The following is a 26,901-nucleotide window of genomic DNA, read 5'->3' as shown; positions in this document are numbered from 1 at the left end:
GCTAGTTAACTAGGTCATTATCATGTTTGTTATCCAGTTGTTATTTCCTTTTTAAAAAAAATATTTTTCTGCTCATGTGTTTCCCCTGCAAGCTACTTTTGCCCATGTGCTCTTGTGTTGATTTGTGTGATCTCTTTATATAAAAATAAAAATTTTAACTTCTCATCTGGCACAATTGGTGTGAATATTTTCCTGTTTCTAGTTGCCTTTTGGTTATCTCTTGGTTAAAAGGAATATAGGAATAAAATGTTAACCTAGACAAAGTTACTGAGCCTTTATTTTTATTTATTCCATTATATTTTAAGAGTTTTTAAAGTTCATCAATTTTATCCATTATAAAATCACAATTGTCATTAGATAAAATCTGGAATATTCACAAATACAAAACTGAAGAAAAATTACACACTGTCTCAATTTTCAGAGAGCTTCATATCTGCTATAAAGATTTGGATGAATTTCATTTAAGTATCCTTTTTGTATTCCATGGGAAAGTTTTATGTTGATTTTGTTCCCTTATTATCAAAATAAATTATGCTTCACTATAAGATATGATGTCATAATATTATATATTGATAATACTCCCTTTCCTGTCATTACTTTCCATCATCATACATTTTTTTAATTAAATAAATATTTATTTACTATGGGTGTGTCTGGTGATGAAAGTTAAATCTGATGCTGCAAAGAACAGTATTTTATAGGAACCTGAAATGTTAGGTCCATGAATCAAGGAAAATTGGATGTGGTCAAGTTGGAGATGGTAAGAATAAACATTGACATCTTAGGAATCAGCAAACTAAAATGGATGAGAATGGGCAAATTTAATTCACATGACCATTATATCTACTACTTTGGGCAAGAATCCCATAGAAGGAACAGAATAGCCCTCCTAATCAACAAAAGAGTCCAAAATACAATACTTGGATACAACCTCAAACATGACAGAATGATCTTGGTTCACTTCCAAGGAAAGCCATTCAACATCAGAGTAACCCAAGTAAATGCCCGTATCACTGATTCCAAAGAAGCTGAAGCTGATCAGTTCTATGAAAACCTTGAAGACCTCCTAGTACTAATACCTAAAAAAGATGTTCTAGTCATCAGGGATTGGAATGCAAAAGAAGGAAGTCAAGATATACCTGGAGTAATAGGCAAGTTTGGCCTTGGAGAACAAAATGAAGCAGGGCAAACATTAACTGAATTCTGCCAAGAGAATGTACTAGTCATAGCAAATGCCCTTTTTCAAAAACACAAAAGATGACTTTACACATGGACATCACCAAATGATTAATGCCGAAGTCAATTGATTCTTTGTAGCCAAAGATGGAGAAACTACTTACAGTCAGCAAAAACAAGACCTGGAGGTGACTGTGGCTCAGATCATCAGCTTCTCACAGAAAAATTCAGGCTAAACTAAAGAAAACTGGGGAAAACATTAGGCCAGCCAGTTAAATCAAATTAATTTGAGTTAAATCAAATTGATTTGAGCTAAATCAAATTCTGCATGAATTCACAGAAGAGGTAATGAATAAATTCAAGGGACTAGATTGAGTTAACAGTGTGCCTGAAGAACTACGGACAGAGGTCTGTTATATTGTATAGGAGGTGGCAAACAGAGCCATCCCAAAGAAAAAGGAAAGTAAGAAGGCAAAGCCTCTGAGGAGGCTTTACAAATAGTGAAAGAATAAAGAGAATTGAAAAACAAGGGAGAAAGGGAAAGGTACATCTAATTAAACACAGAGTTCAAAAAAATAACTAGAAGAGACAGGAAGAAATGAACAATGCTTCTTCAATGAACAATGTTTAATAATTCATGAAAACAACAAATGGGGAAAGACTCTAGTCTCTTCAGGAAAATTAGGGAGCATTCTGTCCAAAGATGGCCACAATAAAGGATAAAAATGGTAGAGATCTAGTAGACACTGAAGAAATCAAGAATAAATGGAAAGAATACATTGAAGAACTGTATAAAAAAGACCTTAATGGACTGGATTACTACAATGGTATGGTTAGACACCCAGAGTCAGACATTCTGGAGTGTGAAGTCAAGTGGGCCTTAAGAAGCACTGCTGTTAATAAAGCTAGTGGATTGAATCTATAGATTGCTTTGGGTAGAATAGCCATTTTGACAATATTGATTCTTCCAATCCATGAACATGGTATGTTTCTCCATCTGTTTGTGTCCTCTTTGATTTCTTTTGTCAGTGTTTTATAGTTTTCTATGTATAGGTCTTTTGTTTCTTTAGGTAGATATACTCCTAAGTATTTTATTCTTTTTGTTGCAATGGTGAATGGTATTGTTTCCTTAATTTCTCTGTCTGTTTTTTCATTGTTAGTATATAGGAATGCAAGGGATTTCTGTGTGTTAATTTTATATCCTGCAACTTTACTATATTCATTGATTAGCTCTAGTAATTTTCTGGTAGAGTCTTTAGGGTTTTCTATGTAGAGGATCATGTCATCTGCAAATAGTGAGAGTTTCACTTCTTCTTTTCCTATCTGGATTCCTTTTACTTCTTTTTCTGCTCTGATTGCTGTGGCCAAAACTTCCAACACTATGTTGAATAGTAGTGGTGAGAGTGGGCACCCTTGTCTTGTTCCTGATTTCAGGGGAAATGCTTTCAATTTTTCACCATTGAGGGTGATGCTTGCTGTGGGTTTGTCATATATAGCTTTTATTATGTTGAGGTATGTTCCTTCTATTCCTGCTTTTTGGAGAGTTTTAATCAATGCAATCCCTATCAAGCTACCAACGGTATTTTTCACAGAACTAGACCAAAGAATTTCACAATTTGTATGGAAATACAAAAAACCTCGAATAGCCAAAGTAATCTTGAGAAAGAAGAATGGAACTGGAGGAATCAACCTGCCTGACTTCAGGCTCTACTACAAAGCCACAGTCATCAAGACAATATGGTACTGGCACAAAGACAGAAATATAGATCAATGGAACAGAATAGAAAGCCCAGAGATAAATCTACGAACCTATGGACACCTTATCTTTGACAAAGGAGGCAAGGATATACAATGGAAAAAAGACAACCTCTTTAACAAGTGGTGCTGGGAAAACTGGTCAACCACTTGTAAAAGAATGAAACTAGAACACTTTCTAACACCATCCACAAAAATAAACTCAAAATGGATTAAAGATCTAAATGTAAGACCAGAAACCATAAAACTCCTAGAGGAGAACATAGGCAAAACACTCTCTGACATAAATCACAGCAAGATCCTCTATGACACACCTCCCAGAATATTGGAAATAAAAGCAAAACTAAACAAATGGGACCTAATGAAACTTAAAAGCTTTTGTACTACAAAGGAAACTATAAGTAAGGTGAAAAGACAGCCCTCAGATTGGGAGAAAATAATAGCAAATGAAGAAACAGACAAAGGATTAATCTCAAAAATAGACAAGCAACTCCTGCAGCTCAATTCCAGAAAAATAAATGACTCATTCAAAAAATGGGCCAAAGAACTAAACAGACATTTCTCCAAAGAAGACATACAGATGGCTAACAAACACATGAAAAGATGCTCAACATCACTCATCATCAGAGAAATGCAAATCAAAACCACAATGAGGTACCATTACACGCCAGTCAGGATGGCTGCTATCCAAAAGTCTACAAGCAATAAATGCTGGAGAGGGTGTGGAGAAAAGGGAACCCTCTTACACTGTTGGTGGGAATGCAAACTAGTACAGCTGCTATGGAAAACAGTGTGGAGATTTCTTAAAAAACTGGAAATAGAACTGCCATATGACCCAGCAATCCCACTCCTGGGCATACACACTGAGGAAACCAGATCTGAAAGAGACACGTGCACCCCAATGTTCATTGCAGCACTGTTTATAATAGCCAGGACATGGAAGCAACCTAGATGCCCATCAGCAGATGAATGGATAAGGAAGCTGTGGTACATATACACCATGGAATATTACTCAGCCATTAAAAAGAATTCATTTGAACCAGTCCTAATGAGATGGATGAAACTGGAGCCCCTTATACAGAGTGAAGTAAGCCAGAAAGATAAAGAACATTACAGCATACTAACACATATATATGGAATTTAGAAAGATGGCAACGATAACCCTATATGCAAACAGAAAAAGAGACACAGAAATACAGAACAGACTTTTGAACTCTGTGGGAGAATGTGAGGGTGGGATATTTCAAAAGAACAGTATGTATGCTATCTATGGTGAAACAGATCACCAGCCCAGGTGGGATGCACGAGACAAGTGCTCCGGCCTGGTGCACTGGGAAGACCCAGAGGAGTCGGGTGGAGAGGGAGGTGGGAGCAGGGATGGGGATGGGGAATACGTGTAAATCCATGGCTGATTCATATCAATGTATGACAAAACCCACTGAAATGTTGTGAAGTAATTAGCCTCCAACTAATAAAATAAATAAATAAAGCTAGTGGATGCTATGATTCCAGCAGACCTATTCAAATCCCTAAGGGATGGTGTCATCAAGGTTTTGTATTCATTATGTCAGCAAATCTGGAAGACTCAGCATTGGCCACAGGACTGGAAAAGGTCAATCCTCATGCCAATTCCCAAGAAGGATAGTACCAAAGAATGTGCTAACCATCAGACAATTACACTCGTCTCTCATGCTAGTAAGGCCATGCTTAAAATTTTGCATGCTATTCTTGAGCATTATGCAAACCAAGAACTTCCATATGTCCAAGCTGTGTTTAGAAAAGGAAGAGGAACTAGAGGTCAAATTGGAAACATTTCCTGGATTATAGAGGAAGCAAGGGAATTTCAGAAAAACATCTATCTCTTTCCATCTACTACACTAAAGTCTTTGATTGTGTCAATCATGACAAACTGTGGGAAACTCTTAGAGAGATGGGGATACCAAACCGTCTTACCTGTCTCCTGAGAAACCTGTATACAGATCAAGAAGGAACAGTTAGAACCCTGTATGGAACAACTGATTGGTTCAAGATCCAGAAAAGAGTACGACAAGGCTGTCTGCTGTCACCTTGTTTGTTTGACCTATATGCTGAGCACATTATGAGAAATGTCAGGCTGGATGTGTTACAAGCTGGAATCAAGATAGGTGGGAGAAACATCAACAACCTCAGACATGTGGATGATACCTCTGTACTGGAAGAAAGGGAAGAGGAACTAAAGAGACTTGTGATGATGGCAAAAGAGGAGAGTGAAAGAGCTGGCTAAAACCTAAATATTAAAAACAAACAAACAAAAAACAAAAACAAAAAAAACCTAAGATCATGGCATCTGGCCCCATTACTGCATGGCAAATAGAAGGGGAAAAGGTGGAAACAGTGACCGATTTCCTCTTCTTGGGCTCCAAAACCACTGTGGATGGTGACTGCAGTCGTGAAATCAGAAGATGATTGCTTCTTGGCAGGAAAGCGATGACAAATCTAGAAAGTTTGTTGGAAAGCAGAGACATTACTCTTCTGGCTATGGTCTTCCCAGTGGTCACATATGGTTGTGTGAGCTAGACTGTAAAGAAGACTGAGCACAGAAGAACTGAGGCCTTTTAACCATGGTGCTGGAGAAGACTCCTGAAAGTCCCTTGGGCAGCAAGGAGATCAAACCAGTCAATTTTAAGGGAGATCAACCTTGAATATTCACTGAAAGGACTGATGCTGAAGTGGAAGCTCCAGTATTTTGGTCATCTGATGCAAACAGAGGACTCATTGAAATAGTCCCTCATGCTGGGAAAGATTGAGGGCAGAAGAAAAGGGTGCCAGAGGTTGAGATGACTGTGTGGCCTTACCAATGCAATGATCATGAACTTGGGCAAACTTCAGGACATGGTGAGGGACAGGGAGGCCTGGCGTGCTGCTGTCCATGGGGTTGCAAAGAGTCACACACAACTGGGCAATTGAACAATAACAACCCTTTTGTCTTCTGTGGGAAGGTTTTATGTTGCTGTTGTTTCCTAATTAGTAAAATGAATTATGCTTCATTATAAGATATGATATCATAATGTTTATATTGATAATACTCTCTTTCCTGTCATTACATTCCATTGTCATACAGTTTATATATTAAATAAATACTTATGTACCATCATTACATATCAGTCAGTCTTCTAAGCACTGGGATACAGCAATGAACAAAATCCTTGCTTACATGGAGAATACATTGCCATGGTAGTGGGGTGAAGGACAATGATGCAAATAAGCATAAAGTATGTCAGGTATTTTTAAATGGACTTCCCTAGTGGCTCAGTGGTAAAGAATCTGCCTGCAATGCAAGAGATGTGGGTTCAATTTTTGGGTTGGGAAGATCCCCCAGAAAGAGGAAATGGCAACTCACACCAGTATTCTTGCCTGGGAAATCCCATAGACAGGAGCTTGGCAAGCTACAGTCCATGGTATCACAAAAGAGTTGGACACGACTAAAAAACAACAACAATTTTTAAATGCTTTGAAGAAAAATAAGGTCTTTTAAGTAAGAGGAACAAACAGTTATAGAAGGGAGTAGGGTTTGAAGTTTTATAGAGAAGGGTGAGGAAAAGTCTTTTTATTTGATGGTATTCTAACTCAGACCTGATTGAGTGGGTAGAATGGACCATGAATATATCTAGGTAAAGACAATCCCAGACAAAGGGACAAAGCAGGAACAGAGGAATTGAGATGGGAATGTGATTGATATTTCTGAGAATATTGAAGTGATAGTGTAGTAGGATCGATATGAGAGATGGGAAGAGAAATAAGAGAGACAATCAGTGTGGTAAGGTCTTGGTAAAGACTTTTGTGCTTCAGTGAGTGTGAGATGGACATTGAGAGCAGGGAAATTACATGATCTGACTTATATTTGTCATGAATCATCCTGCCAGTTGTGTGAAAAATAGAGGGTAGAAAAAGAAAGGTAAGAGCAGTGAGCTCTATTAGGAGTCTGCTGAAGTAATCTGAGTGAGAGATGATGGTGGTTTGGACTAAGTTGTTAGCAATAGAGGTGATAAGTCATAGATTTTACAGATGTTTTCAAGGCTTATCTTTCACAATCTCCTTGAGTGACTGGAGGTGATAGGTGAGAAAAATAAGACAGTCAAGAACAATTGCAAGGCTTTTAGCCTAAAAACTGCAAGAAAGGAGATGTCATTTACTGAGATGGAAAAGATACAAGGAGGAGCAGACTTAGAGGGTGAGGAGATAAAAGCTCAGCTATAGTGAAATCTTTGTAATTATATTTTTAAAACCATTTTTGTTTATTAAAGACAATCTACATTTTGGTTGTCTGTTTAGGAAAAAATAATAAAAAAAGAGGAAAACAAAAATCACCTATAATTTTATAACCAAAGAAAATTATTCAATGTTTTGATGTAATTGTATAGACTTTATATAAGCACACACCCACACATATATACATAGTATAAATACATATATGAATATATATTGTACATACTGTATATAACATTTTTCCTACTCAAATGGGATGCATTTTTATAACCAGATTGTTTTGTATAGTTTCATCTTCCATTTGTTGAGAAATTTTTCCGTATCCAGAAATGTGGGGGAAAAAAATCACTTCTACTGTGTTCTAGTACTTTTATGGATTATTATTTTGGTTTTGTTTCTAACTTTATTTCATCTTTAACTTATTGAATGATATCAGTTAATAAGTTTTTTTTCCTTCAGTTATCTTAATTTGCTGATTTTGAGAAATACTTTCTAGGCTAAAGTCTCTGGTTGTGGTTGTGGTTTAGCTGCTAAGTTGTGTTCAACTCTTGCAACTCCATGGACTGTGGCCCGCCAGGATTCTCTGTCCATGGGACTCTCCAGGCAAGAATACTGGAGGGGGTTGCCATTTCCATCTCCAAGGGAACTTCCAGACCCAGAGATCGAACCTGGGTCTCCTGTGCTACAAGCAGTCTCCTTGCATTACAGGTGGATTCTTTTCCAACTGAGACACTAGGGAAGCCCCCAGGCTAAAGTCTCTGGACCAGTGTTTCTAGAACAGGGGTTGGGAAACCTCAATTTTCAGGCCAAATTTGTGCTGCCACTTGTTTTTGTATGGCCTATAAGGGTTTTTACAGATGAACACATTTATAATTGATTTGATGATTGAGAAAATCAACTTTGAACCATAATTTAGCAAAATATAATCCTCCAAATTCTTCTCATTAGAATTGTATTACAAAAATATTATCATCATGAACACTACATTTTAAATTTTGTCCATTTAAAAAATGTGTAGAAATGTGCCTTTTCTTGTTGTATAGGTGCCTAGATAATATCCTTGATATTACTTATCCTACAAAGGATAAAATATTATCTGGTGCTTTACAGAAAAAGTTTGCTGACTCTTGTTCTAGATCTTTGTAGATCTAGAACTCTTGTTCTTTGTAAGTATGCATAAGAATCACCTGGGAGCTGTGAGACAAATGTATATTTCTGTTGTCTACTACACTTCATCACCTCAGTAAGCCAAAGACAAGTCTCAGGAATCTCTGTTTTAATAAACATTCCAAGTGATTCTGATATGCTCTGGAGCAAAGTTTGAGAAACACAGGGTGCTGACTTGGAGCAAGTAAATTTCAGTACTGAGCTTTTAACTACATGCGGGCCAGTACTTCATCACTAGCATTCTGGTAAATATCTACTCATTGCAGAAATCTCACTGGAGTGAATTGCTATAGAGATCAAACCTACCTACGGCTCTCTCCACCTGTCATCATTTTTCTTATCACCTTTCATTGGAAGACAGCCTTGCTTGGAAACCAAAGGACTACTTTTGGTGTAAGAGTTCTGTGGTTCTGAATTTGAACCCATATGATACAAAATACATCATTATTCTTGGGTTCCATGCATTTATTCTTATCTCCCTTTTTATTTCCTCTTTATTATTGCTTATACATATATTTATGTATGTATGCACATATTCACCTATCCTTCCACCCATCCATCAATTGATCCAATTTCCCTATAAACACGAGATTTTCATTTTACTAGAATTAGTACTCCCTCCTTCCCCCGTCACCAAGCAAACTTTGAATTTTTGACAGGAATGATCAACCATGTGTGTCATGGTGGTGGTTTAGTCACTAAGTTGTGTTCAGCTATTGCACCCCCCCCATGGACTGTAGCCTACCAGGCTCCTCTGTCCATGGGATTCCCCGGACAAGAATACTGGAGTGGGTTGTCATTTCCTTCTCCAAGGGATCTTCCCAACCCAGGGATCAAATCAGAGTCTCTTGCATGTAGGTGGTCTCCTGCATTGCAGGCAGATTCTTTACCAACTGAGCCACAAGGGAAGTCCATATTTACGTAATAGTAAATTTATAAATTTACCAGTACACATTGGAAAGAATAACTCTTGGGACAGCTGAGCTCAAACACTGAAACATGGGGACCTTAAAAAAAATGAAAACACCATAACACATTTCAGAGTCACTGTAGATGGAAGTCAGCAATTATTGCTGGAATATCTTAATAAGAATTCCAGGAAGTCCTGAGCTTTTAGGTACTGTATATGAAATTGAGAAAAGAAGAAATAATTTATCTTCTGAGAGAACTTTAAGCATTAAAATCTGACTATTCTTAACGAAGTTTCCATAGGGCACCACAAGTTTGTATTTTTAAAGGCTAAATATTTCCTCTTTTCTCCACTTTCTGTATATTTCTGGTGCTTCTTTGGGTCTCCACTGATGAGGCACCGGAGAAATTTCTCCTCTCTCTGAGTACTTGTGAAAGATATCCATGATTTTTTTTTGCCCTTTTGTATCCAATCTTTATTTTCAAATATTTTTGTGAGAACTCTCTCCCTGAGAACAATGTGTTTACTAGTATTGATTCAATTTTTTTCTTTGCATTTCAAAATGTGTGCATGCTAAGTAACTTCAGTCATATCTGACTCTTTGTGACTCCACGGACGTAGCCCACCAGGCTCCTCTATCCATGGGGATTCTCCAGGCTAGAATACCGGAGTGGTTTGTCATGTCCTCCTTCAGTGATCTTCCCAACCCAGGGATTGAACCCGTATCTCTTATGTCTCCTGAATTAGCAGGTGGGTTCTTTACCACTAGCACCACTTGAGAAGCCCAGAATATGCATTCCCAATTTATCTGAATTTTTTTTTACTGATGAATTCCTAATACTAATTAAAATCACTTAAAATAATTTTCTTATTCAATGATTTCTAATTTTTATTTTAGAGACAGATTCCATATTGTTTCAAGTACTAATAACATTTTCAATTTCATCCAGAAACCTGAAAGATAGCTTTTGTACATTAAGCAAGATAAATAGTTCTATCAAGCAGTACTCTAAAAATGTATGATCCAAGAGTAATTAAAATACATTTCTCACAGCCCTAAATTTTTGGCCCCAAATTAGAGATAAAATTTTAAGCATGTAATTATATGTATCAGAAATCCAGCTTAAATGATCTGTATGGTGAAACTTGCTGTTGAGGAAAGGTTGTGACACTTTTCTGGTTTGTATATTATCTTAAAAATCGATTGTATTGAGGTTACACATTTACCTTTGAGCAATAAATTAGATTACATAAGTGCATCTTTCACAATCTAAAGATAAAAATTAGTGAAAATGACCCAGTGGTCTAAGAAAATCATTCTGCCTAAAGTGAAACTGTTTTTTTTTTTTCTTGGAGACTAAAGTAAGAAACATACTTAGTTCATACTTGCTTTTCTTTCCTTCATAGTTTGTTTCACTTATATAAATATGTAATAGAAGTTTCATAAAATTGTATCTTTCTATATGTTTTTACTCTTTGCCTGAGGGAGTTCACATTATTGTGATGTTGTGGTGTGTCTCCACATAACAACTAGCGGCTGCATACAGATTATGTTCATTGCCTATATTGCCTGTTCAGAGAAGTTGGACAGTTTCTTTTAGCATTATCTCTTGTTATGCTTGGAATGTTGCTTTCATATTTCAAAATTTGTCTTACGTTATCAATATATATTTCTAGTTACATTACTCAATCTTTGGTCATCAGATGCTCTAGCTCATGTATACATTGTCGTTGTTTAGTTGCTAAATTGTGTCCAACTCTTTTGCAACCCCATGGACTGTAGTTTGGCAGGCTCCTCTCTGTCCATGGGATTCTCCAGGCAAGAATATTGGAGTGGGTTGTCATTTTATTCTCCAAGAGATCTTCCCAACCTAGGGATCAAACCCACTTCTCCTGCATTGGCAGGTGGATTCTTTACCATTGAACCATCAGGGAAGCCCCATGTATACATTATGAAACCACAATTCCAAACAGACCCCACAGCTTCAATATCAGAATCAGCATCATTCTGATATTTACACTTTGTAAAATAATATCTTCAGCTAGATGCATTAATCCATATAAACAATAGATGTTTTCCACTATCTACTGTGGCTTGACATGCAAGTCATGAAACTTTATGTCAACAAATTGGTATATCACACACGAGCACGTCTAAAAGAAGTTTTTGAGGTAATATTTTGACAAACTATGTAAACCAGAAATAACTTACATAAACTTGAGTGTTCTAGCAAGAATGGAGTTGAGATTAGGCAATGAGAGTAAGAGAGTAAAGAGGACCAGTATAGCACTAGTAATTAATAAATTAACTTAGAAATGAGATATTCCTGAGGTATAGTATTACTGTAGTAGTCAAACTAGTGTTAAGACTAACCATATATAGTGAGTGAAAACAGTTCATGATGCTTCATGCTAAAGTAGATATCAAACTAGGTAGAATTTTACTTTCTTTGCAGTATTCATTTAGATTTATAACATTTAAATTTCTATTTATCTCTGATCCTTCTTTTAATTATTCCTGAGTTAACTCACAAATCCTCTTTTCTGAAAATTCTTCAGTGAACAAGGAAATGCATTCTTCATCTTGACTTGCATCGTTTTGTCACCATCCTTGCCATAATGTTAATAAAGCTGTCCTTCATCCCTTTATTTAGGACCATGAACACATAATATATTTTTGTACAACGAAAGCAATAAGGGATATATGTTGGGCTTCTTGAAACACTGAAAAAGAAAAACTTGCAAATTCCTCACTGCATTTTTTTCTTTTCAGGGATTTCAGTTCAGTTTAGTCTCTCAGTCGTGTCCGACTCTTTGCAACCCCATGAATCGCAGCACACCAGGCCTCCCTGTCCATCACCAACTCCCGGAGTTTACTCAAACTCATGCCCATCCAGTCGGTGATGCCATCCAGCCATCTCATCCTCTGTCACCCCCTTCTCCTCCTGCCCCCAATCCCTCCCAGCATCAGGGTCTTTTCCATGAGTCAACTCTTCTCATGAGGTGGCCAAAGTATTGGAGTTTCAGCCTCAGCATCAGTCCTTCCAATGAACACCCAGGACTGATCTCCTTTAGGATGGACTGGTTGGATTTCCTTGCAGTCCAAGGGACTCTCAAGAGTCTTCTCCAACACCACAGTTCAAAAGCATCAATTTTTCAGCGCTCAGCTTTCTTCACAGTCCAACTCTCACATCCATACATGACCACTGGAAAAACCATAGCCTTGACTAGACAGACGTTTGCTGACAAAGTCATGTCTCTGCTTTTTAATATGTTATCTAGTTTGGTCATAACTTTCCTTCCAAGGAGTAAGTGTCTTTTAATTTCATGGCTGCAATCACCATCTGTAGTGATTTTGGAGCCCCCCAAAATAAAGTCTGACACTTTTTCCACTGTTTCCCCATCTATTTGCCATGAAGTGATGGGACCAGATTCCATGGTCTTAGTTTTCTGAATGTTGAGCTTTAAGCCAACTTTTTCACTCTCCTCTTTCACTTTCATCAAGAGGCTTTTTAGTTCCTCTTCACTTTCTGCCATAAGGGTGGTGTCATCTGCATATCTGAGGTTATTGATATTTCTCTGTCCCAAATCCTGAGAGGTAAGTTAAAAAACTTGCTTGTCGTTCTGTGTAAAATAGTCTTAAATTACTTTTTAAATGCCCCAAATATTGATTTTAAAAGCCCTTGATTTTTCAGAAGCATAATTTACCCTTTTGGAAGTTTCAAATCAACCTCAAGAAGATATAAAATTATTTACTCTGTGCTATAGAAGGCTTATTTATTACACAAAAGGTGCCAACATCTGGTGTTTTCCTTACAATTAGTTCTAAAACAAAGAAACTAATTTACTCTGATGTCTGAGACAGTCATGCTATACAATATCAGCGCTCATCCCTTTTTCTTGCAGTCTCTCTAAAGCATTCAATATTTTTTCAACTGAAATAAATTATGTAGGCCTCAAATTTTGATGAGAAATTTAGTGTGAACATTGATCTGTTTTTGTACCAAATGAAAGATCTTTAAAATCGACTTTGATTTTTGAGAGTAAAAGTACTTGGAGTTGGTTTTTACGTTTCATAGGAATTACATCCTCAGAATTTGTATGTTGAATTAGTTAGGCCTTTCTTGTCTCAGATTTCCAGTGGTAGCTAGTTTACTTCAAACTACTGACCATGATCCCCTGGAGCCAAGTGGAATATATTAACTCTTTTAAAGCTCCAAGAAACCATTGGTTAGGTTAAAATTCATGGGAAGTAATAACATCATAGGCTTCCCTGGTGACTCAGTGGTAAAGAATCCACTGCCAATGCAGAAGATGTAGGAGACATGGGTTCAATCCTTCTGTCAGGAAGATCCTCTGGAGAGGGAAATGGTAACCCACTCCAGTATTCTTGCCTGGACACTGGAACTTGGCAGGCTATGGTCCATAGGGATGCAAAGAGTTGGATGCAACTGAAGCGACTTAGCACACATTCATGCACATGTTATCAGTAACATTATGTTAGAAGCACCAATCTATGTAAGCAATTTGTTCTTAATTATTTCTTCATAGGATATGATTTAATAAAAATGGCTTATTCTGTAATAACATTTCTCTTGTCAAATACTGAGAAGAGAATTGGAAAGCAAACAAGTGGAGAGACATAATCCATAGATTATGAACTCATTAATTCAACAAGTAATCATGGAATGCTAATTATAGTCCAAGTATTGTCACAGGTGCTGGGAACACCTTTATCATCTACAATAAGTCATTTATTGATACTTTCCTAACTATTCCCTTATATTAGGCTATTTATTCACAAATAAGATGGTATTCACTCCACTCCTAAATACTCCCTTAAAAAGTATACTTATTCAACATTTTTTCCCCCTCTGGACTAAAAATATCACTTACACGTGTAACATCTTATTTTTCTCCTTAACTATGGATTCAACCAGAAAAGCACCAGGATGCTTAAAACTTCCTGTAAAGAAAATCCTTCCCCAGGCTTCCCTGGTGGCTCAATGGTAAAGAATCTGCCTGCCAATGCAGGAGACACGGGTTTGATCCCTGGTCTGGGACAATCCCACCTGCCACGGAGCAATTAAGCATGCACACTGCAACTATTGAGCTTGTACTCTATAGAGCCTGGGAACCACAACTACTGAGCCCACATGCCCTAGAGCCCAGTGCTTCCCAACAAGAGAAGCTACCACAATGAGAAGCCCAAGCACCACAACTAGAAAGTGGCCCCTGCTTGCTGCAACTAGAAAAAAGCCCCCATAGCAATGAAGACTCAGTGCAGCCAAAAGTAAATAAATACAAACCTTTTAAAAAGCTGGAAGAAAAATATGTGTAATAAGCCATTGGGAAAAAAGAAATCCTCCCCCAAATAACCTTTACTATGATGTTTGCAATCACAAAAAATGTTCTGAACTTCCTTCTCCCTAGGCACATTTGAAACCTGTACAAGTGACTATTTTGAAAAGCTAAAAAAAAAAAAAAGAAAACAAAAAAACAAAAACATTGTATTAAATAGTTCACTATTAAGTTGATCATTAATAACATAGTTTTATTAATTTTTACTAATCATCTTGGGCTAAAAATGAATAATTACCTATTTTTTAATGCTTTGTCACTGATTTAAGCTGTTCAGTTCTTTGGCTCCTCCTTGGAAGCCTAAAATATTAGAAGTGTATTAAATGTATCTAAAAATGAAAAATAAAAGATTGAAAAATTTACCCAGCTGTTTGTGTTTAAATAAAGATTACCTTTCTTTTATACTTTTCAACCATGCTTTTTATGTCCTGAATTTACAGAGTTCTTTTGACTGATCTGCAGAGTCCTAACATGTATGTTTTATCTGTACCTAGCCACAATTACTCCTTTTCTTTATACGGACTAGCTTTTTGAAAACAGTAATAATTTAAATACTTAAATATTTTCCCAAAGTGTATAAAATGCATATATTTGAAGTTTTTAGCTTATATACATATTTCATGATTTATTCTGAATCAAAGTATTTGCAAAGGTCTTAACACTGACACTTCAAGTTTACAAATTCAAATGAAAACTGGCAATGGGGGGAAAGAAATAGAGAGCACATATGGTAAAATAATTACCAATGTATTGATAAGTATTTTAAATTTTATTTGAAGTTGTTTCCTTTTCAAATATTTTATGATCACAATGATGTAAAGCAAGTAGGCTCATAAAATATGAATAATTATATTCCATTAGTTTTTTCTTTTGTCAATTTAAATGAAGAATATATCATTAACACTTTTCAAATTTTAGGTACATGTATATCAATATGATGTGCATTTTTATTTTTCTAGTAGATTTAAGCTTTTACATGCTATAGATATTTTTTGTCAAGCTCATATAACTGATACTGTTTTTAACTAAGGATGTTCATCACAGCATTGTTTACAAATGTAGAAAACATTGAAAAACATATAAATCTCATTTAATAATGAGCTACTTAAATAAGATATAGTACATCCACACAATGGAATACTATGTAGTCACTAATTGATGATACAGATTGGTATTTATTGACATGAACAGATGATTATGTTTTGGCTTAAAATAAAAAAAATACATATAGTATGCTTTATTTTTTTGTAAAACAGTGTGTGTATACATAGGGGGAAAGGCATAAAAAGATAAGCACACAGTTAAATAGTTAATAATGGTTGTCTCAGAACTCTGGGAATTTTACTTCCTTTTTTGTAAGTCTCTGCATCATTGTATTTGTTTTACAAGTAGAATGTATTATGTTTATAATCAATAAAAACCATAATTTCCATTTGAAAATGTGTGATAATGAATATACAAGTAGTCTGTAGATAAACAGTTACATGAAAACAAGTTATTCTCATTATTTTATGGGCAAAGAGTTAAAAGAAGTGTTAAAAATTATATATTTATATTGTTTTATATATGAAAGATTTCTACATAAAGTAATAAAAATCAACTGAGAATAGAGATAAAATAGTTTCTTATGATTGGATTTGTGGTATGAGTGAATGCTATTTTTTAAAAGTAATAATTTAAGTTTTACATAAATTAAGTATTTATTTCTCTAACTCCAAAATGGATTTCAATTGGCATATATCAAAAGAAAGGCAATCCCAAAGAAAAGGGCTTCCTAGTTGGTGCAGTAGTAAAGAATCTGCCTGCCAATGCAGGAGACACAAGAGACATGGGTTTGATCTCTGGGTTAGGAAGATCCCCCTGGAGTAGGAAATGGTGACCTATTTCAGTATCCTTGCCTGGAAAATTCCATGGACAGAGGAGCCTGGTGGGTTACAGTCCACGGGGTCCCAAAGAGTCAAAGATGATTGAGTGACTGAGCAGAGCAGCAGCACAATCCAAAAAAAAATAAATAAAAAAGTAAGGGTAATACAGATTGAAAGGTAGATGGGCGTGGACAAGAGGGAACTACAAGTGAAACACAGAAAATCCATAATATAGAAGTCACAGGGCAAATAACATAACTGCAACATAGAACAGAATATTTTGTCATAACTTCCAAGCAGCTAGACAGAAAGAGAACCACACTGGATTAAGAGATCTCATATGATAGATGGAGGCATGCCAGTTAATCAAGAGAGGACCTTTTCCTTAATTTTGAAACATCTGTGAATATTATCTTGTGAATATATTCAACAGTTTACAAGAAGCAATGACAAGTTTAATAGAAGTTGTTCTTCAAAGTAGTTTTCAACATCATTACATGGAATGTTTACCTTCTATATTGACATGACAAAGGCTGAAGGTAATCCTAAAATTAACTACAGACAAAGGCAATTCAATGTTGTTATTCACCCTTTTTGTTAATTAAACACAATCCAAATATACCTACTAAAGAGTTTAGCAAAACAAGCAATAAGAATGCTCCTTAGCCTGTCTTCAAATATTAAATCTCTCAGGAAAGGTTTTTAAGATGAAACTTAGAATTTAAAAAATCAATCTTTAAAGTGTTAATCTTCTAATGTACTGATTGATTGAAGTTATATTGAAGCTATAAAGTTAATAGTGGGAACTCTCAAAACTTACTAAAATCCACTATGAAGTCTGTGGTATGTCCACAGTATAATAAAAAAGGGAAAATATAAATAAATAAAAAGAAAAAAGCTCACATCTTTAAAAAGGAATATTCATTTTAAATAATAATTTAAAGTAAAATTATGCATAAACATTAACTGGATCACATACACTTTCCCCTGCTCTACTGATTTCTCAAAAAGCAAGTTAGAAGTTTTCACTGTGATAGACTCAGATGTAAGGACCTAATAGAAATGAAATTTAGTAGTATTAGTGAAATTAGGAAGGACATATACTCAATTACCTCACCTTGACTGGTTTAGGACAAGTGTGTGGAGGAATAAACTTTATTCTATATATTCCTAAGGATATTATATCGAAAAATAGTACAAAATGACAGTTTTACAATTAGAAATTATGTTTTTCACTAAAATGAACAAGGCTTTCTGGTTTCACTTTTTTTTTTTTCAAAAGAAAGTATTCACTTAAAAAAACCTGTTAACTGACATAAAATAACCTCTTATCACAAAGTAGCCCAAACTAAGTAGGCACCAGCTTAAGGCTGAAACAAATTGAGCATATTTATCCTTACCACCTGCGCCTGGCCTGGCCCAGAGTGACCTGCAGGGGCTTGGAGCCCACTATGCGACCATTCATCTCATCTACTGCTTTGGTAGCCTCTTCAAAAGAGGAGAAGCAGACAACACCAAACCCTTTGCCTTGCCCCACCTCCACCATCACTTTGGCCCGACTAATTGATCCAAAGGAAGAAAATTCCTCCTTCAGTTTTTCATCATCAATGGTCTCGTCCAGGTTCTTAATATAGATAGGCACCCCTGGAGGCCGACTTTTTTCTTTTAATCTCAGCCGCTCAAATCTTCTCCTTAACTCAGCAAGACGTTCAATTTTCTTCTGTGCTCGCCCTACATAAAGCACTTTCCCATCGATGGACTTTCCATGCAGGTCTAACACAGCCTTTTGGGCAGCCTCATGTGTCTCATATCTTACAAATCCAAAGCCTTTCGATTTCCCACTGGCATCTCTTATTACCTTAACACTCTCAGTTGGCCCATACTCACTGAAAAGTTCCTTCAGTTTGTCGTCATTCATATCATCTCCAAAGTTTTTAACGAAAACATTAGTGAAAGTCGCTCTATCCCTAGTTCTAACTTCAGCAGCCCTCTCTTCCGGAAATTTGAATCTGCCCACGTACACCTGACGGTTGTTGAGCCGCACTCCGTTCATGTGCCAGATGGCCCTATTGGCAGCGGCCAGGCTGTCAAAGTGTACATAGGCATAACCCTTAGAGCCGTTGTCATCGCATACGACTTTGCAGGAGAGAATGCTCCCAAAAGCTGAAAACAGATAAAAAAGGGCCCTGTTGTCAATGGATTTGTCCAGGTTTTTGATGAATACATTTCCAATTCCAGACTTTCTTAAGCGGTCATCTGGCTGAGACCACATTAGACGGAATGGTTTGCCGTTAATCAAATCAAAATTCATGGTGTTCAGTGCCCACTCAGCATCCGCAGGAAAGCGGAAGTTAACGTAGCCATAGCCCAGGGGGCTGCGGGTCACCGGGTCACGGCAGATTCGGGTGAAGCGCAGAGGTCCAGCAGGCCTGAACTTTTTATATAACATGTCCTCGGTAACATCTGGGTCCAAGTCACCCACATACAGGGCAGCCTTGAGGTACTTCTTTTTCTTGCCAGCAGGATTAGGCTCCCCACTCCCCATCTCTCTGAGCACAGGGAGAAGGCTCTCTTGGGAGAGACAAAAAGGCTGCTTTCTCTAAGCTATGGGCCAAACAGCTGTTCACAAACAGAAAAAAGCCAAGGCGAAGAAAGCTAAAAGCAGACTCAGAATCACTGTTGAGGCTGAGAAAATGAAGTTCAGAAACAGCTGGTCAGCAGGCTCAGAACAAACGCATCAGACAAAAAAGCACCCCAATAACGAATCCATTCTCCCTAAGGGGGCTTAGAATTTCCACCCATTCAGATCTAAAATCAGTTTCAAAAGCTAGTAGTAGGAGAGAAATGTCTCTTTTCCCGCTAAATAGTAAGAAATCACCAAGCAGCTGGCTGGCTCCCCACATCTAGCCTTGCCGACAGAGGCCTCACGACCAATTTTCTGCATAAAAATAGGCCTCAAGCTCCCGTGGGTTTAAAATGATAACAACAAGGGCAGGGGCCGAACGTGTATTCCTCCGCCGGCTGCCTGGCCGGTCTCAGGCGGGCTGGCGGCTCACTAAGGCCGCGCTACAGACACTCAGCGTCAGCGAAAGGGCAAACTGGACACTTGGTGCGCTGCGGCCAGGCAGGCAGGCTGCAAGCAGCGAATCGCACAGAGAGACAGACAGACAGACACACGCGCGGGGGACCGGAGACCGCCCAGATACCCAAGATGCCCACTGGGTACGGACCGAGTGACGCGCGGTGATTTCGGCAGCCTGAGACTCGCGGCGGGTCCGGAGGGACTGGCGGACGCGCACTGGGTCAGCTCAGACGCGAGGCGGTTCCGGACAGATGCGGGGCGGAGTCAGGAGAGAAGGGCAGATGCCCGGCGGGAGGGCAGAGCGCAGACGGATGGACAGGGATTGTTCCCCGCAGGACAGACCGACCCAGGGACTAAAAAGCCTGTAGCTGTGGTGGGGCGAGCGGGCGGGCGGGGCGCAAGGAAACCCGGAACCGTGCTAAGGAACTTCCCGCTTCTTCCCGCTTGCTCTCTGCCAAGATGTTAAAAAAAAAAAAAAAGAGAGAGAGAGAGTGAGAGATTGAAAAGGTTTCTAGATTTTTTTCTTAGTTTTAAAAATTTATTTATTAATTTAAAATATTACGTTTAGGCTGCTGACCCCACAATCAAGTCAAAGGAGGTGATGATCTAGGTGGAGAGAACTGTCAAGTTGTTTTTTTTTTTTTTTTTTTTCCAAACGAGTTCCCTAAATCATTTCTGCTTAGGAAATAAGATATAGGTTGCATACTTTCCTGAGTGCTTTGGAAAGTCAATTGACAGCTGTTCTGGACTTCCAGTCCAGTGCTGAATGATCACAGGGTCAAATAAAACACATGCCCATTTTGTGGTTGGCTTTTATTCTTACTCCACTAAACTTCAGCATAATGGTAGCATTATCCCGAGGTAATAGGCAGAGTCCTTTTTGCTGCTCCAGTAATGTTAAGGTTTTAATGATTAGAGAGCCATAAAATGACTTTTAATGGTACTTAGTGAGTGGCTCAGCTGGTAAAGAATCCGCCTGCAATGAGGGAGACTTGGGTTCGATCCCTGGGTTGGGAAGATCCCCTGGAGAAAGGAAAGGCTACTCACTCCAGTATTCTGGCCTGGAGAATTCCATGGACTATCCATGGGGTAGCACAGTCTGACACGACTGAGCAGACTTTCAGTGCCAGAAAATGTTGAGGATGTGCTGCCTCCATAATCAAGAATTACAAAATCTTAAAGAGATAAAAACTGTAATAATTAATGTTCACAGGTGAAATAAACATGTAAATATATAAGCAATTTACATAATTAGTAATTTCAACTTGAATTGTCAACTTTAAAGCATTGCAGGGAACAATGCTATATAAGATTAGACTCAACTCAGAACTTTCCCAAGATCTCTCTTTAGAGTTTGTGGGAAACTGGGAGAGGATTGTTACCTAATCTTAAGAAAATCGCCAATGTCTGTAATGCACAACTCAACCAGCCCGTTCTTCAAGACTTACCCTCAAAAAGAAAATCCAAACAAAGCATGTCAGTACAGTTAGACTGGAAAGGATCCTGGGGAAAAAATATGCAAGAGAAGGTGTGTGTATGTGCTCAGTGAAGTCGTGGCTGACTCTTTGCGACCCCATGGACTGTAGCCCTCCAGGATCCTCTGTCCATAGGATTTTCCAGGCAAGAATATTGGGGTTGGTTGCCATTTCCTCCTCCAGGGGATCTTCACCCCAAAAGGTGTTGTATTAAGAAGACATTCCTAGAATAAAAGGCTAAATTCATGTGTTGTTTCATTTTTTACAGTTTCTATTAGACAGTATAGTTGACTGAAGATGACAGTTTACCCTTATTATTTACTCAAATATTTTGTAATTTTCTTTACCGAGCTCTTTTGCTTATATTTTCTAGGATTCTTGCTTAGCTAAGACATGGAGACTGTGAGAAAAAGTAAATACAAGTTAAAAAAAAAATTACAGAGATAGACTAATATAAAAGCTGGTCTTAAATAGCACCACATTGACCCACATGTAGAAACACTTGTGAACACGTGCTTACTTTATTGTCCTTAAAACATAAACTTTATAAACATCTTTCCTCATAATCTTAATTAACAATGGGCTAGAATTTGTTTTTATTTTTCTGATTTAAAACTATTACTTTACCAAAAATACTGTATTAAAATAACAACATAAAGCCAAGAGAATAATTCCCATAGTATAATCACTAAAATAAAATCAATATTTTATTTATATAATGATCTAAATGCTGTCCCTATTCCAATTCATTTGTATATATTTTCTCTAATATTGTAGATGAAATGGGGTTGTTGAAAATAATTAGTTTCAAAATCACCTCTGCTCTATACTTAACAGCCATTTGGGGGTCATTACAATATAAACACCTAGGGCTTCCCAGGTGGTGCTAGTGGTAAAGAACCTGCTTGCCAGTGCAGGAGATATAAAAGATGGTCGGTTTGATCCCTGGGTTGGGAAGGAAATGGCTAACCCACTCCAGTATTCTTACCTGGAGAATCCCATAGACAAAGGAACCTGGTGGGCTCCAGTGCGTAGGGTTGCAAAGAGTCGGACATGACTGAAGCAAGCGACTTAGCACAAAATAAAAAAAAAAAATATATATATATATATATATATATATATATAGAGAGAGAGAGAGAGAGAGAGAGAGAGAGCATTTTATCAGATCAAAAATCAGAAATTTAGAACTGTTGTGAAATAAATGAATTTTAATAGAGTTCCCTCTGCAAAGCAGAGGTTTATGGGGAAAAGAGAATCATTTTCATCTATAATTTATTTACTCATTTTAATATTTACATTGAAAACTGTCTCTGGAATAAAAATCGGATGTAGGACATTTCTCTGACATTTTTGTTATATATGAAAGGCAAGTTTATAGTCTACATAAACCTGATTCATATGTTAAATCCATTAAAAATCCCTGCCCAGATTCCTAAGGCAGTTGATTGAGCATATCTGAGTCTTTCTAAATCTGAGAAATATTTTGCATGAAGAAGGACTCCTGGACAACTGGCATTCTAAGTGCATCCCACCACATTGTTATGTACAGTTGGTAGTAATATGTCAGCATGAGTGGAAAAAGAGAGTTGGAAATTTATATTTCTCAGCCTTGTCTTAGCAGGCACTTGATCCTGTATTTCCCATTAAAAGTCTGACTTGTGCAAGTTGCTGGGACTTCACAATGAAAATAAACTTCCTGCTGTCTTGAGTGAAGTCTGGGATGACTGAACAAAATATTGTAAAGTAAAACCTTTATTAAATAGAACTTGTCTCATATTTTTTAGACAAAGAAAGGAAAATTGAAAAAAAAAGGCATTAAGAATGTAGTATCAGCAGGCATTTCTACAATAAATTTTGGAGCTGGTAGTAGTTCTTTTACTCTATTTCCAAGTATTTTATCCTGATACATGAGTATTCATGCTCTGGATGATAACCCTGAAGGTCCTTTGATAATACTTATTATCATAGAAAAATTAAACTGTGTTTATTAGAATGTACTTACTAAAGTGAGAAAGTAAATAAAACTGGAAAAGTTTCAACAGAATTTACAGTGAGACAGGATTTATGCTAAATTGTCAATAAATCAGAATATCACATTCCTCAATATTTAACCAAAATTTCAGTATTTTAAATTATAATGCTATAGTTTAGATATTTATTCAAATGCTGTAGCTATAGTTCATACATTTATGGCTCTAGGTAGTTTAATGGAAATTAATATGCTTTTAAATGAAATAATTTTATATAAAACTTTAAATAGACTGGGTTTTGAATGCCTAGTAATTGCATAAATTTACATTGTAGTATTCCATGGGTTCATTTTAAACGAATAGGATCCAATTAAAAGAGCACCATAAGGAGACACCTAACTAAACCTAAATATATGTTAAGTTGTTTAAGTTGTTGTTAAATATGCACAGTGATAAAATATAGCCTTGTCATACTCCTTTCCTAATTTTGAACCAGTCACTTGTTCTGTGACCGGTTCTAACTGTTGCTTCTTAACAAGTATACAGGTTTCTCAGGAGACAGGATTTTAATTTTTTTAAACATATTGAACATATATTTATTTAATGTTATTAAATAAACATTTTTGTATGCTTTTAATACTCAGATTTATTCACAGTTGGATGCATGATTTTTTTAAAATTCAACAGGGATTTATTTAATGAGAGAAATAAAAAACTGTTAAACTTTCAGATGTACAAACTGGGTTTTGAAGAGGCAAAGGAACCAGAGATCAAATTGACAACTTTGTTGGATCATGCAGAAAGGAAGGGAGTTTGAGAAAAACATCTATTATACTCCTGCTTCATTGACTACACTAAAGCTTTTGACTGTGTGGATCACAACAAACTGTGGAAAATTCTTTAAAAGATGGGAATATCAGACCACCTGACCTGTTAGAACCAGAAATGGAACAAGTGACTGATTCAAAATTGGGAAAGTATGACCAGGCTATATTTTGTCACGTTGCTTATTTAAATTCTGTGCAGAGTATGGGGCTTTCTGGGTAGTCCTAGTGGTTAAGAACCTGCCTGCCAATGAGGGAGACATAAAAAATGTAGGTTTGATCCCTGGGTCAGGAAGATTGCCTGGAGGAGGACATGGCAACCCACTCCAGTATTCTTGCCTAGAGAATCCCATGGACAAAGGAGCCTGAGGGACAGAGGACAGTCCACAGGGTCGCACAGAGTTGGACATGACTGAAGTGACTTAGCATGCACACATGCAGAGTACATCATGTGAAGTGATGGGCTGGATGAATCACAAACTGGAATCAAAATTGCTGAGTGAAATAACAACTTGGGATATGCAGATGATACCACTCTAATGGCAGAAAGTGAAGAGGAACTAAAGAGCCTCTTGATGAAAGTGAAAGAGGAGAGTGAGAAAGTTGGCTTGAAACTCAACATTCAGAAAACTAAGATCATGGCATCTGGTCCCATCACTTCATGGCAGATAGAAGGGGAGAAATGTGGAAGCAGTGACAGGTTTTATTTTCTAGAGCTCCAAAATCACTGCAGATGGTGACTGCAGCCATAAAATTAAAAGATGCTTGCTCCTTTTAAGGAAAGCTATGACAAATCTAGATAGTGTATTAGAAAGCAGAGACATCACTTTGCTGACAAAGGTGTGTACAGTCAAAGCTATGGTTTTTCCAGTAGTCATGTATGGATGCAAAAGTTGGACCAGAAGGCTGTTCACCGAAGTATTGATGCTTTTGAATTGTGTTCTAGAGAAGACTACTGAGAGTCCCTTGGACTTAAAGGAGAACAAACCAGTTCATCCTAAAGGAAATCAACCCTGAATATTCATTGGAAGGACTGTTGCTAAAGCTGGAGTTCCAGTACTTTGGTCACCTGATGGGAAGAACTGACTCATTGGAAAAGACCCTGATGCTGGGAAAGATTGAAGGCAAAGGGAGAAGGAAGTGGTAGAGGATGAGATGGCTAGATAGCATCACTGACTCAATAGACATAAATTTGAGTAAACACCAGGAGATAGTGGAGGACAGAGGAGCCTGCCATGTTATAATCCATACACAAACCCCACATCCTTTGATTAAAAATCCTGAGATACAGTTATTTCACTTGACCTAGAAAATCAATAAAATAATTTTTAAAATGTAAACTTTAAGCTTTATTTTTATTTTCCTTGTTAATTGTGGGAAAATACACATCAAATTTGTCATTCTAATGATTTTTAAGTGAATAATTCAGTGGCCTTACATTCACATTGCCATACAAACTACATCGCTATCAACCTCCAGAACACTTCATCATGCCAGACTGAAACACTGTACCTATTAATCCATACTTTTGGATGACATAAAATATGTTAAGCTATTTTTGGATCTTGGGCATGCTGCTTTTAGTTATCTTATTGTTTCAGCACAATGCGATAATAAACATCCTTATTCACCTATTTTCACATATTAGCACTCATTTCTATTAACTAGATTCTCAGAATTGGGGATCATACAATTAAATGGTATGTGTATTATTAAATATGTACTGTCAGACTTATGTAAAAATGTTGATGCAATTTACTTATTTTACCAAAAACATAGAGCTTTAGAAGAAATGGCTAATTCCTAGCAAAATGTACTCAGTAGCTCAGTCGTGTCTGACTCTTTGTAACCCCAAGTGCTGTAGGCCACCAGGCTCCTCTGTCCATGGGATTATCCTATCAAGAATACTGAAGTGGGTTGTCATTTCCTCCTCCAGGTGATCTTGCCAATCCAGGGATGAAACCTGCTTCTCCTGCAGCTCCTGCATTGGCAGACGGATTGTTTACCGCTGAACCTGCCGGGAAGCCCTCTAATGAAATAGGAATTACCAAATTTTGAATCAAAGGAAAAATGGTAGAACAATTGCCATAGAACAGATTATAGAATGATTATGCATATGCTATTAAAAAAAACAGGCACAGGTGATTTTATAGTCAAGTACTATTATATAATCTTTAAGAAAATACATGTAGTACTAGTGCTATTCAAACTATTCTCAACTGTAAAATCTCTCTAATTCACTTTTATAAAATTGTCTCCAAGAGAGACTTTTCATAAACCTAGCTCATGTTTTCAAACCAGAATAAAGGTATAAATTGATGCTCAGTCCATTTGCTGATAAGACTTGGATATATATTGTCTCGGCTGTGTGTATGTGTGGGTGTGGGAGTACACAAATTGCAGGAGCTGGGTTAAGTGTTACATAATAAGGATTCAGAAGGGGATACATGATGGGAAGAAAATTAAAGACTGGTTTAAAATATCAAAACAAGATAAAACATATTCCAGATACTGACCATCATATCTTGCATTTTTTTCCTTTCCTGCAGGACAGTCTGTTCAGAAATGTGAAACATGGAGAACAGCTCTTCACAGCTAAGGCAAACTGAACATTTATATAAGCAGATGATTGAGCAAAATTCCCTGCTTGCCTTTCCTGGTATAATAGTTCAAATGTAAAACAATACATTATTGTTTAATGTTTATCAATGGGAAGATCATAGCACATCTATCTTTTAAAACATTTCCCGTCCAAATCCCTGTCTTGTGGATACAGACACACTAAGTACTCAGATTATTCCTGTGAAAGCTATTGGGACTTCTGTTGTATCCTGTTTGTTCATTCATATTTATCATCATAATAAGTAATAGAAACCATATGCCCATTTTGTTTGGAAATCAATCATTATCTTCATGCTTTGATACATATAGCAGAGTTATATTAAGTGGAGATTAGATTTACAAGGTGAAGTACTTTATTTTCCATTTGGTTTTTAATTCTTTAGTACTTCTTTGCCACAATTTCAAATTTCAAATACACTCTTAAAGATAAACTTCTTTCATTATAGAAT

General features: G+C 36.9%; 1 protein-coding gene across 1 annotated transcript; it reads right to left on the bottom strand.

Moving 5' to 3' along the window:
- Nucleotides 1-15,477: 15,477 nt before the first annotated feature.
- Nucleotides 15,478-19,919, bottom strand: PABPC5 (poly(A) binding protein cytoplasmic 5). Its single transcript, XM_061136658.1, has 2 exons — nucleotides 19,710-19,919; nucleotides 15,478-19,164 (listed from the first exon to the last, which is right to left on the bottom strand). Exon 2 carries the CDS (start codon nucleotides 19,022-19,024, stop codon nucleotides 17,876-17,878), a length of 1,149 nt encoding a protein of 382 aa, XP_060992641.1. The 5' UTR covers nucleotides 19,025-19,164; nucleotides 19,710-19,919; the 3' UTR covers nucleotides 15,478-17,875.
- Between the last annotated feature and the right edge of the window lie 6,982 nt (nucleotides 19,920-26,901).

Source organism: Dama dama, chromosome X (genome assembly GCF_033118175.1).
Source record: "Dama dama isolate Ldn47 chromosome X, ASM3311817v1, whole genome shotgun sequence".
NCBI lineage: Eukaryota > Metazoa > Chordata > Mammalia > Artiodactyla > Cervidae > Dama > Dama dama.
The sequence above is the reverse complement of the archived record's forward strand: the minus strand, read 5'-3'. Positions and strand labels throughout refer to the sequence as shown.